The 13,329-nt window shown below is 35.7% G+C and overlaps 1 protein-coding gene, 1 long non-coding RNA gene and 1 pseudogene across 2 annotated transcripts; 1 reads left to right on the top strand and 2 right to left on the bottom strand.

Moving 5' to 3' along the window:
- Positions 1-422: 422 nt before the first annotated feature.
- Positions 423-1,417, bottom strand: LOC149040883 (uncharacterized; annotated as a pseudogene).
- Positions 1,418-2,039: 622 nt separating this feature from the next.
- On the bottom strand, positions 2,040-4,525 carry LOC149040882 (uncharacterized). The gene is made up of 5 exons (XM_089180353.1): positions 4,344-4,525; positions 3,774-3,950; positions 3,210-3,269; positions 2,380-2,559; positions 2,040-2,156 (listed from the first exon to the last, which is right to left on the bottom strand). The coding sequence occupies exons 1-4, from the start codon at positions 4,420-4,422 to the stop codon at positions 2,399-2,401; spliced, it is 477 nt and encodes a 158-aa protein (XP_089036479.1). The 5' UTR covers positions 4,423-4,525; the 3' UTR covers positions 2,040-2,156; positions 2,380-2,398.
- A 4,073-nt stretch (positions 4,526-8,598) lies between these two features.
- Positions 8,599-11,815, top strand: LOC149040881 (uncharacterized). Its single transcript, XR_016189181.1, has 4 exons — positions 8,599-8,872; positions 9,184-9,351; positions 9,665-9,706; positions 9,983-11,815. It is a non-coding gene; the product is annotated as an uncharacterized LOC149040881 (long non-coding RNA).
- Positions 11,816-13,329: the final 1,514 nt, after the last annotated feature.

The raw sequence follows: 13,329 nt of genomic DNA, 5'->3' as shown, positions 1-13,329 counted from the left end.
CTGTCACAGGAGACAGAAAAAAAAAACTATGTAAAGGAGAATGATTGATAAGTCCACATGGATCTCCAGCAGTATTAGAAACAGTTTTTGCCAAATTAGGAACGACATCAATAAAATGCTGATTGAACTGCTCAGCAATATCTAATTGACTAGTGAGCTCTATGCTAATTCCTTTAATTCTAACAGGAGAATTTGGGCTTTTATTTTTTCTCTTGACCAATGTGCCTATGAGCTTCCAGGCGTTCTTAAGATCATTTTGATGGAATTTGAAGTGCTGATCGTAGAAATAATTCTCAGTCTTATGTTTGAATAAGTTTAGTGTATTAGCATAAAGCTTATATTCTTTTACGTTATCAGGATCTCTACAGAGGAAGTGTGATTTGTATAACTTCTGCCTATGCTTAACTGTAGTCAATACACCTTTAGTAAGCCACGGTTTGGCCAATTGTCTCCTTTTTCTTTATATGTGCATGCTTGTTTGCATTTTGCTTGAGTATACTTATAAAATTAGCAGCTTCCTCGTGAATATCATTGGATTCATTATATACATTGATCAAATCAACCGTATCAACATCTTTAACATACTGGTCCACATCAAAGTTGTTATAATCACGAAATAGAATGCTCTCTTATACCTTGATATTTATCGATCAAGCACTGGTAATAGAATGATCTGAGACATCAACCAGCGCATGCCGGCATCCACACTCAAATCAGAATTTGTGTAAATGTGGTCAATCAGAGTAGAAGTATGATGAGCGAGCCTGGTTGGTTTTGTTATTAAAGGTAGTAGATTGTTAGAATAGAGCATATTTAGGTACTCTTCAGATAATAAATGCTCACTGTATTCCAGGAGATCTATATTAAGATCCCCAAGAATGTGTATCTCATACTGACTTGCCTCTTTAAGCAAAGTTTCAAATTCAAAAGTAAAAGCAGGTAAATTACAAGAGGATGGCGGAAAAAGCAACCAACAATTATATTAGGTCTCCCATTCCCTGACGTTATTTCTCACCAGGATGATTCATTCAATGGTATAGTAAACTTTAAATCAGGTCCATGAATGGCATTAGGATTTTTCGAGACATAGCCCAGAACTGCTAGTCTGTTTAAGTGGGTTGGTGTGGAAGAAATCATAATTTGGGATATCAATATTTGTTACTGTCCGGTTTGATAGTCTCGTTTAAGTAATAGCTAAGATATCAGGCTTGCGGTTGACAGAATGTAAAAACTCGTTCAATAGAGACAAATGTTTTGGAAGACTTCTGATATTACAATGAAACATAGAAAGACACTTTGAAGTGGTATTATCCAAGAGTTGATTCAGCTGAGTAAGGAAATAATAGTTGGAACGTGGACAATTAAGGATGTTATCAGAATCAATGTCATACCACCAGTTACCAATCACTGCTAATTTTTTTTTTAATTATTTTTTTTTTAAATAAAAACTAGTGAGCAGCACACAGCAACAGATCTTGTCAACTTGGTTTATTATCCAACCAGTTTCGTCTGAACTACGAATATACTGGACATTTACAGTACAACCCACGTTCAAATTGAGGTGAAAACTGCAAAAAACACCCACAAACAGGAAATATTTCGCAAATCTAGCGCAACAATTTGGAAATGTTACGCAAATCCAGCATAACAAATTAAGCAATGTTTATTTTTTATTTTGGGGGTTTACGTTAAATCGTGAGCCCCAAACGCCAAATTTGACACTTTTTATGGTTATCAGTTTACATTATCAACTAAGCTGATAAACCAAAATGATCTAGTTATACTCCTCACAGATGCAGCACCACAATTTTTCTAGAAATTCACCCTTTATTTACTTGTTGTTTGACAAATGAATGCCACTAAAGGTTGAAACCGCAGGAAAGTAGTGATAAAGCGTGCTGATAAACGTTTAGGACAAGATGAAAAAAATTCAAATCATTTATTTCAGAATTTGGTCAATTGTGATGTGGATTGTGTAGCTTGCGGTTTGCAGCAGATAAATAAATAAATAAAATGAAATAAAAAAGAGAACAAGGATGTCAATAGAACCAAAAAATTTATTTAACGTTTTTAAAGCTACAATTTCAGCTATGACTTTAAAGCAACTTTATTAATCTTGCGTGAGTCTTGGTCCAGTCTAATCATTTTCGTCTAACCTGAAATAGAGAAAAGAAAATGAGAAAGTGTCCCTTCTAAAGTTACTTTAGTGAGTAGTGAGGCCAGTTGGGACAAGCGTAGTTATCTATGGCATGTTACAAGTATTAGAGAGACAACTCAACAAGGACCAGTACATGCATTTCTTGTTTAAAAAATGCCTTCAATTTTCAGCGCTATTACAAGCTTGTAGCAATCTTTAATCGATATTTGTGAAAGACTCACCATTCTAACGACTGTAGGACTAGTAGGGGTGGCGGTAGCCGTAGTGGTAGCCGTAACCTTTTCCTTTTTTTGGGTAGTAACCCTTTCGGCCACGATATTTACGGTAGCTTTTCCTAGGTTTTTTTCGGTAGGGTCCTTTACGGTACTTGCGGTAGCCTTTTCCTTTCCCATACAAATAACCTAAAATAATTACGAAAAAAAAAAAAACTTTAGACCATTAATATCAAACGATGGATTATCGAACATAAAAATCTCAGAATCAGACAAAAGGCCCATTCATTCAGATTTCTTCCAAATTTAACAAAATAATTGTGTAATGTAATAATGATGTTGCTTTATATCTTGGCAAGGTGGAAACAATAGCTTCTATTTGACGTAAAAATATACAGGAATATTTATCCTCGGACATTATCTGTTCCATTATCTGGACAAATACACGAGTACAATTTAGTTTAAAATAGAGTCTGCGAACAGTTTCCGAGAGCGAAGCTCAAGGAAACCTGTGAACTTCCAAGGACAAATATACGAGTACATTTTCGTGTAAATGTAATTATTGTCCTTCAAACATTTTGCAGCGCGTGCCGAATGTTTTCTTTTGAGCGTTCTTCAGTACGATTTTATGAACAAACGGATAATTCCCATTTTCTGCTATATCTTCTTGAATTAAAACCTATCAGTTGCGTGATAGCCTTGACTATGCCCCAGTTTTAGCTGAGGGATATTCGGCCACTTGACTGAATACCAATCGTGCGCGAGCAAGAACGTTTCATGGATCAAAAATCAAGATATAAGATCAAGATGTAAGATCAAGAAATGTTGAATAACTTTACCATATTTCTTTTTTGACTTTCTTGGCACCGGTCTTGGATCCTCAGAAACTTGTTCTTCATCTGATGGAACAAAAATCATAACATCTGGTTAGAAAGTGCTTTTCTCACAGTTTACTTCATTGATAATTGTGTCATCATGTCCCACGTAATTGATCTTTGTTTCCAAGGAAGTAAATCGCCCGGTAATCCCTATGATAAGACAAATTCAGACATTTTATGGATCCTTTCGGAATAATCAGTGTAGCGAGCAGTATCCTTTCCCTGATTCTTATTTTGCGATATAAATATAAATCTCGCAAGAGTCAGCTTTTGTTCCTTCCCATACTACCTTTCATACCAACTTTCAACTGTTGTCAACCAAAACCTGCTTAAAAAACCTGGTTGATGCAGAAAATGACAACTACAGTTACCCCTGTTTATCCTACACGATTCTTTCACGAGTTTCTTCCCGATGAGTAGAAAACTTCCAAACTATCGCCATTGACATTGTAACTTGGATCTCATCTCCGAAGCGAAGACAGAACTCGGTTTTCTTGTTAACGAAATTTAATGATCAACGCTTGCCTGTCTCTTCTTCTTCATCGTTTATTTCTTCTAATTCCTTAGTATCTCTCTCGTTTTCTTCATCTCTTAATTCTTCAAAGGCTTCATCTTCATTTTCCGGCTCCTCGTCATTCTCTCTGTCAAATTTATCAGAGGCAGTCCCGAAGTCTTCGTCATTCAGATCTTCAACTTCTTGGGCTATTTTATGGGGAAAAAGAAAGCAAAAAAAATCGATTAAATGTGAAAATCAAAGTACGCTGGTTTTAATTTGAATACAACCAGACCGGTAATTAGGTGGAGAGAGTCTTGGCACATCCTAGGAGACTTAGAGTTGCTTTCTTATCCAAGTTCGTGAGAAATGTATTGAAGATAATTCTTATGAGTATTCTTATCTTTTTTGGTAAAACTTTTTTCTAATAAGGCTTCAAAAAGTAACTAAGTAGCTTCTTAAAGTGACCTGTATCCTCACTCAGAGGAGCATCCAGGGAAGGAAAAAAGAGTACCTAGTGAAAGTAACACCATTGGACTGATGGAAAAAGGAATGAATGATCTAATAAAAATAATCATGCTCTCATAATTTTGATCCAATACCTTCCCGCTTTTCCGCCAGGTAAGAGGCTGTGCAGGCTCCAAGAAGGAAACAGCTGATCATTAAAAGTTTCATCTGCATGGCTGAATCCGTTTTAACTCCGGGCAGAGAATGGCTCTGGTGACACCCTCATCGGCCCATTTATGGGATTCATAGAGAGGCTAATACTGTAGAACCAAAACTCAATATATTACATTGCATGCTTTGCATGAAATTAATTAGGGAAGGATTAAAAACAGGAAAATAAAAGTAGTATTATATGGTGCAATAGGTGACAAGACAAAGGCATGGAGGTGTCGAAGCACTCTTCAAGCACTCCTAATATTCTAAGGCTAAAAATAGAGAGGTTGACCTTAAAGTTAGTGCGCACGAGAGACAATAAACTGCATCAAGAACAATTTTACGGAACAACACTATCAGACAGAAGCCTTTAAGTTTGCAATTATGTTGATGTGATACAAGGTGTCTCTCTTTTCGTTTTAATTATTTTGAAATCTCAGCCGATAATCGAACTTCTAAATTAAGAACAGTTATATTTAGAATACGTCAATTTCATGTTACATGGTTGGACAATTTACTCGTCTGATATTTCTAATTTTTTTGATAAGGTCTCACTGATTAGCAACTCGATGAAATGACCTTCAGCTAAATATTGCAATTATCCTACCAAACCGAAATTTCACCTCTTTCCTATGGGTTCAGCATCTAGGTAGGGCGAATGGCAAACAGTCAACAGGAGTAACTAGAACAAGTCTACGGAACAGCATTATTTTACATTATTTTACGGAAGCCTCAACGAGTAGAATAAATAGAAATAAAGTTTTGATACGAGAGGAAGGTTTTTCTGGGTACAGTATTAAAATTCTTAAACGTTGTATTTAGAATTCTCTATGACAAATTGGTGTTACATTGTTCGGCAATTTTCTCGTCTAAAATATTTGTTTTTATGTCCTGGGTAGCTTCAATTGCAAAGCTTCACCAAAAACTGAAGTACTTCGATGAAAATGTCTTGCTGCTTAGATACTACACTTATAGCATCAAAATAGGAACTCTTCCCTTATCAAAAAAAGGGCAAGACTGTTGTCGATCAGTTTTAATTAAAGAATTGTTGAGAGAGCAACGTCTAAAAGAACTAATGATCGATTGTTAATGCTTGACAACAACGTAAGGGGCAAACAAATTAGAGAAAAACAAGTGCGTAAAATTAGATCTATCACTAGATTAGTACTTAGGTCTTTATTGAATACATGTAACGATATTCCTGTTGATCACTGCTGTGTTGGGATATCAACAATGAAAATGATCAGAAGAGCATGTAAATCTTTCTTTATACATAAACAAAAGGAAGTTTTTACTTCTCTGACTGAAGAAATTTTAATGAATCAAGGTTAAATTCAGTACAAAAGACTAAACTTGGGTATGAAAAATAAAATCTATTTTGCAAATATTAATTCCTGTATTTTTGTTTTTCTTGAGAAAAAGAAAGACCGAACTCTTTACAGTATCACCATTTTTTGCCCTTCTTAAACTCCTCCAAATATATCCAGAAATAGTCGTGCCCATCTCAATTGTAATCAAAATATTGGCAAGTTCCGACAATCTTTCAACTTGACGATGACTTTGTGAAACTTTTACACCTTTAAAGCGTTGAAAGTATTTAGAAAATTTCTTCGCGCGCTACCTTCAATTTTGTCTTTAAAGCTTTGGGACTTTTTTAAAGTCTTCTTCGGTGTGTTTATTGTAAATACTAGAAACATATCTCTACTGATATCTGTTTTACTCAAGCAATGACGGTGTTTTTGTTTGTGGGGGTCTGATACCTTGAGGAATCTTTTTCAGAGCTAGAATGCACTATTGTTTTTTTCCTTGTTACATCGGCGAAGTTCGAAAATTTGCTTTTTATTAGATCGGATTGTAATAGAAGTCCAGACGGAAGCGCTGCAAGGATTCTCTCCATGTGAGTAAGTCAGAATTATCAGAATAGATGCCTAAAACAAATTAATGGGCTCTAGGTGCTGAATAAATCATTGGGGAAAACTGTCCCTGAAAATCATGTTTTGGTTGAAGAGGAAGTAGTCGCTCACAAAATCACAGAAATAATTTTTTTTTCATTTATGTATTCTGCAAGATTAGAGAATACCCTACTAAATATAACAAAACGAAATTCAATCACATCAGGTTTTCCAGAAAGGAGAACCTCAATGCTGTTAGCAATTGCCAAATGATTTAAGAGCTTTCCAGTGACGTTACCCTAAAAATTGAGATGGACTCCAAGTGTTAAATAGATCATCGGGGCTACCTGTCTTTTAAAGTCAGTTTTTTTAAGAAGAAACATTAGCTGCTCACAAAAGAACAGAAATAATCAGTTCGCAAGACTAAAACATGGCCTGCAGAAGGTAACAAAACCAAACTCTAATACGTCAGGGAACAACCAATTTTATCACGATTGGGACGTGTCATACTTAACTGAAGACATAGCATACTACAGTGTATATTGTTCATCTCACCTGAATGTGTGCGTGTCTTTTGCAGAATTGGTATATTGTTTTAAAGATTTAGACTCACAGCAATATTAGCCTGTGAGCGACAAAGACGTGCAAGTTACATGAACCTTAAAAAAAGCCTTAACCAATGTTTAGAAGTAGGGACCGTTCTTAACCATCTCGAAAAAGAGAGGGCAGGTCGTACTTGTTACGAAAAAAGGAGCAATGAGAATGAGGGAATTGGAATATTTAAAATTTCAGATTTCATAAGGTGCACGCGCGCCAACATTGAGCAAAAACCTCATAGAGCTTCCTCAAGTGGACAATTGGGAAGATTCCTAAAACTGTCTACAATCATATATTGAAATTAAGTTAGACCACCATATAATTTGTTACCCGAATACGTGTCTATATGGATTTCCATATTGTGAACGGACTTAGTTCATATCGCTCTCTTGTTGATAAGCGTTTTATTGCTGCACTGTCCATAAACTTTACCCAATTGGGCAATAATCCAATAAATCTGTCTACAAAATCCATAGCAAAGTACATGTGAACAGCCAAATAGATTCTCACGTTCTGAAAAGGTATGAAGGAAACCATAGAATGATCCTTTTTAAATATATTTGTACAGCATTGAGTTTAACGTCAACATCCATCGGTCGTTCAGTGACAAACGTTTCGATATTACTTCTCTCCTAAATATTATGGAGTTAAAATCAAGCTAGCCTATTTACATGAAGGGAATTTCTGGATAAGAAGGGTTAAAAGCACATATCTATTTGCAAAATTTTGCTTGCAATTCTTCGAATAAAAGTTAAACACTAAGTCGGAAAATTTAAACGTTACAGAAAAGATGTCTAACCATTTGAATGTTTAACTTATCAACAAGGGCACTATTTTCTTTAATTTCATCTTATTTGATTGTATCTCATTTCTTAGTGTGTTTGGTTGTGTTCTTCTAGGGTAAGGGGGGATTAGGGTCAATCATTAAGATGGTTCACTCTATCTAGTCTTTTGTCTTTCTCATTTGGATGTGATATCGAGCTGATATTGAAGCGTTAGACGATTCTTCTCATTGTGATGAAATTCTGAATGAAAAAAGAAAATAAATGCCACAAGATATTAGTCAAATAACCAACTAATGGCTTGAATAGTTGATTAAACATTTGATAAAAGAAATCGTTGTGAACTTAATTATCTCTATATTCGATTTATCGCCATGACTCGCGGAATGAACTGAATATATAAATACACTGTAAAATGAAAAGAGCCAAATTGATCCCAAAAGCCAAATTGGCCCCAATTTCTCGAGGGCCAGTTTGGCTCATCAAGGTTCGTTTCGGACTATTTGAGCCAAAACGGGCGGAACAGGTACCATTTCGACCCCTCCAAAATCTGAATTGGCCCCTATGAATTCTACTTTGGAACTTTTTCTCAATTTGGCCCTTCCAAGAGCCAAGTAGGATTGACCAATTTGGCCCCAACGAGGTGCAATTTTTGAAAAAAAAAGAAAATATAAAAATAATTTTCTTTTTTCGACCATATTTCGTTCCCTAAACTATTCCTTATAAAGTGTTCAAATTTTCAACGGTTCCTCTCGTAACTGAACACCGAGTCACACAACGAATTAATCTTTGGCTTTTTCTCGAGACGTGAGCGTGAGCTGCCTGTGATGGCATTAGTCAAACCTAGACCACGTGCGTCGGAAACAATAATGAATTATAGCAGCGAATTCGTCACTGAAGAGGCTGTTTTTTTGGCTACCGTCGCATGGAATGAGACTTAAGAAAGGAAAGGTAGGCAAAAGAAATTTCTTAACAACGTATTTTACTGCAACTTTACATTCACAAACTTGACCGCTCCATTGATCTTTGTTCGTATCTTATCTTGCAGAAAAAGACGGTTGCGATGGCCAAGATCTCCTTGCCATCACCCAAGATGCAGACGTACCAAGGCACTACATCCCTATTATAAAAGAGCGTCTAAAGCTCAAGAAATTGATTGCAATGAACGCTGAACCTAGCGATGACACGAGTTCTTCGTCGGTACGATAATTAATTTTCCCACCAGAAAATTTGACGCATGAATGGTTCGCCTCTTCTCCCGAGTCTTGTTGAGTCTCAGCGGTTTCGCAACTAAAGTCACGTGATCAAAATTTGGCGCCGAGAGATAGAGACGGTTACAGTTCGAATACTGCATTTGCACAAGATGGATTTAACTTATTTCAAGATTCTCTGATTTTAGGATCTCTCACTCTGAATTCTTAATCTTTTTCTTGAAAAGATGAACTGATATTTTTATGTCTATGTCTCTGTTTGCATCCTCTTAAGCTGATTTTTGGCTCTCACTCTTTCAGCGTGCAGAATCAAGTCCTTCGAGTAAGACGGTTCAAACGTCGATTGATGATTCAGATAACATCAGCGATTATGAAAATTTAGAGGTGACATTGGCACCGAAAGAAAAGGGTAAATCGCCCAAGGATCTCTGTTTTACGGCCGAGGCGACAGAACTGAGCACTGTCTAAGTAAGTTCTTGTATATTAAACTTAGCAGGATGGTGAAGAGTACATTATCGATTACTTTCTTTCGATTATATCCTAAAGGAAAACACTCAAGGTGCCAGTTGGTCAGTTAAAGATGACAAATCACGGGGATTGCACCTACAAAAATGGCGAGATTTGCTTTATTTTTATTGAAATATATTAGATATGTATTTACTTGCACCATGCATAAAACAAAGTAAACCCAATTTTTAAATCTGGTAAATTAAAAAATTAGTGAATTGATAGGATGTTATCAGACAGTTTAATTTTTTTGAAAACAAATATTTACCTACAGGTTCCTCCTGAATGGCTTTCAAAATTCCAACTACCATCGAGGGTAAGAAACTTTTCTTTGTTTTGTTTTTTAAGTCTACAAGCAATCCTTATTTATTCATGAATACTGAACTAAAACTGAAGTGCATAGAGGTATGATTTCTTTTCTTGATAAGTACATATACAGTTTGGTGAAAATACATCATTGATGATCACCATTATTGTGTTTTTACTTCTTATGCACAGTTTGCTTACAAATATTTTGCAACTTTGTAGTTGCAAAAATTTACTGTTCTCCAACAACAAATTAATTTGCTCATTTGTTTGTTTTTTTGTACAGTTCTCTGCCTCAGTAGAGTTGGATACCCAGAAGGGATATCTCATCAGCAGCCTAAAGTACTCTGAGCAACAGTGGATTGCAAAAAAAAAAAATTATTGCAGAGTATCCTTGTATGGTTAGCAGGATACTAGACTAAGTTGACTTGGAAACTGAATGGATTGGTATGGTCTAAAAATCTATTGCTTCACCTCTTCTGCTTGCAGTGAAGAGAGACAATTTTGTGGTGCTGAATCTCTTGCCTTAAACTAAAAAGTTGCAAAATAATCACTCACACCTTTTAAATTCATGACCTTTGTTCTTGTGTGTTTGTCATCACATGTATTTAATGAAGTTGTGACCATTTTGGAGGTACAAGTCCAAAAAACTGCTACTTTGGTACTAAGATGAACAGCTAAAATTTCTGAGCCCATTAATTTTGCCAATGAAGTCCAGATACAGAGGTTCAAGTACTTTGGGGTTGTATTAATTTTGCCTTTTTGTTTATTTTTTTTGATTTTGCAATTTTTCAAAATATTCCTGTTGTCAAACCATTAGATAAATATTGGACATAGAATAGCTGATTTTTTTCAGATATTTAGGGAGTCATACATTAGTTTTTCAAGTCTTGAATGGGAGACAAATTACACACATTGAGCTTAACTTCCACTTCCATTTCTGGTGTTTTAACTTATAGTTTTAGAAAAACAATATATATATGTAAATGTAGGGGTAGAGTCTACCTTGGCATAAAGTGCTCAATGCTGTGGTAGCAGAGCTAAGTATACATAAGTTAAAGAATTAAAGAGGACACATCAATTCTCTGTGACTCTGAATTTCGCACCTAAGCGCTTGTCAGACAGAACTTTTCTGTCTGAAAAGCACTTAGGCACAAAACTCAGTCACAGAGAATTGATGCATCCTCTTTAATTCTTTAACTTAAGTGTGTATATATATATTCTTTTTTTTCTGGCTACAGGCACTTTTTGCACTTTGGCTTGATTTTAATGTGGTTGTTTTTATTGCATAGAGTAGCTGATGTTGATTCAGCAATCAGAGATTATGTCCAGCACAAATTTTAATTGTTGGAGATCTTCAGTACATCAATCACCTGAATATAGTAACAGAGGGAAGTGTAATTTGTCACTTCTCATAAGAAAAAGATTCTTGATGCTCTCATTGGGTTACTTGGCTTATTTATATTTTCTTACAATCGGTCAAAGGCAATTTTGACTTTTTTTAGAGCAAGCATTGCTTGAAATTGGGCACAGGCAGACTCTTGTCACTGTTTCCTCTATTTTCAATGACTTGGCAAATGCCTGCGGTAGTACTTGCTGATAGTTTATATTTTGATAATATCTAGAGTAGTAATATGAGTGCATGTATTCTCACATCCACTGGAAGAATACTCTTTGCTGCTCTAAGGCTCTTTGTTTTTCATATGCACAAATCAAACAAGGTCTATATTCTTGTGCAGGAACTGGACCATTTGTTGCCTCTGTCTTATTTTGATAATTTTCTGTACTTTAAATCAGTCTTAATTATAAGCTGCTTTACATTACCACATTTGCTAAGTCATTGAAAAGGGAAGCTTTACTCACAAGTGTCTCTTGGGTGTAATTTCTTGCAATGCTTGCACTGTTAAGAAGTATACTGATTTAGGGAAGAGATCTATTTTAGAAAATGGTTGAATTAATGTTAAATATGTATGTATGTTATATTCTTTCACATGATGTTTCAAAGTTTGTCTGTTTTATACCACAATTAAGATTCTTAATAACTGTAAAATCAGGTAGCATAAAAGGTTTTTACAGAAACAATATCTAGAAGCTAATAAATGAGTGTTTGAAAGATAAAGTATGTGGTGTATTTTCATTATTTGAATGTAAGGGGGAAAATCAGCATGGAGAGGAAAGAGCCCTCTACTTCTGAAGTGGCCCACAATGGAGCTGAATTGGCTCTTTTTAAAGGGGCCATTTGTGAGAGGGCTGAAATTTCGGGGGCTGTTTTGGCCCCTATAAATTTCAAAGTGGCCCCTGTATTTTTCAAATTCACCCTTCACATGGTCCAATTTGGCCCCTACAACGGGGTCAATTCAGCCCCAAAATTGGTGCCAAAAACAGCCCCATTTCAATGGGGCTGAATTGACCCTAAGCAAGTGCCAAACTGGACTCACTCGTTTTGGCCCCATTTTTGGGGCCAAATCAGCTCTTTTAATTTTACAGTGTAGTTTAGAATAATTAAGACTATTTAAATTATTAAAGTATCTGAGGCGTAAAAGCATCTCTTTTCAGCTTTTATTAGATAATGCCGAAGATGTCGATCTGACAACTCAAAACGGACTCTACCAGGTGTTCAAATATACACACAAAATTTAAAAGCATGACGTTACGACACTTTAATTTTTTGTGCTACTCAACAACCATGTCAAATCCATGAGATGATATAAAGCAAAGTCAAATAAGGGCTTAAACTTCATTTGTATTTTTTCTTAACTTTGAGGCACATGAAAATGTTTCTGAAACTTTGTCTCGTTGTCGCTTTGCTTTCGGTTACTTAGGCGAGGTCCTTCCTTATGTTTTCTTTCATTTATGTACCGCAATGAATGGCAGATCTTGAGCTAAGGGGGGGGAATGGTCTTTTTGTCGCTTGCCCTACCGGCTTTTCTTCCCTCTGCGAATGTTATATTCTTCTTCCTATCAGTGTTATTTTATATGCTTGGTGTTGCTTGAGAAATGAACGGAACGCTAGAAAATATGGGTAAAATTCTCAAATAATGAAATAAAAAGGGCCATGGCTATTTTTTTTCCGGAAAGTTTTTCATAAAACATTTGGTTAAAATTATCAAATAATGAAATAAAAAAGAGTCAAGATTTATTCATCAAACAATCGTGTCATCGCATCCCATCTTATTGTTCTCTGTTGCCGGAGAGCCAAATTGCCCGAGTATCCTCAGTTTATTCCAGGCTTAGGACTCAAAAAGCTATATGGCTATTACCAGTATCATCAGTGTACTGAGTGTAATTTTGGGAGCTGAATTCTTAACCTTGATAACTATTTCACGAGTTCAGTCCCACGGAGAAAAAATATGCATGGTAACTTGGATCTTTTTTTTATCCAAGGAGCGGAAACAGAACTCAGTTTTCTTGTCAACTAAATTTAATGATATACTTTCACTTGTCTCGTCTTCTTCATCGATTATTTCCTTTCATTCTTGAGCATCACTCCCGTCTTCTTCATGACTCATTTCGTCAAATTCTCCATCTTCATTTTCCCGTTTTTCATCATTATCTTCATCAATTCGTCAGAAGCAGTCTCAAACTCTCCATCACTTACATCTTCAACGCCTTGGTCTGTGTCACAAGAAAAAT

Source organism: Pocillopora damicornis, chromosome 8 (assembly GCF_964200805.1).
Source record: "Pocillopora damicornis chromosome 8, jaPocDami1.2, whole genome shotgun sequence".
Lineage (NCBI taxonomy): Eukaryota > Metazoa > Cnidaria > Anthozoa > Scleractinia > Pocilloporidae > Pocillopora > Pocillopora damicornis.
This window is presented reverse-complemented; position numbering and strand designations above follow the sequence as displayed.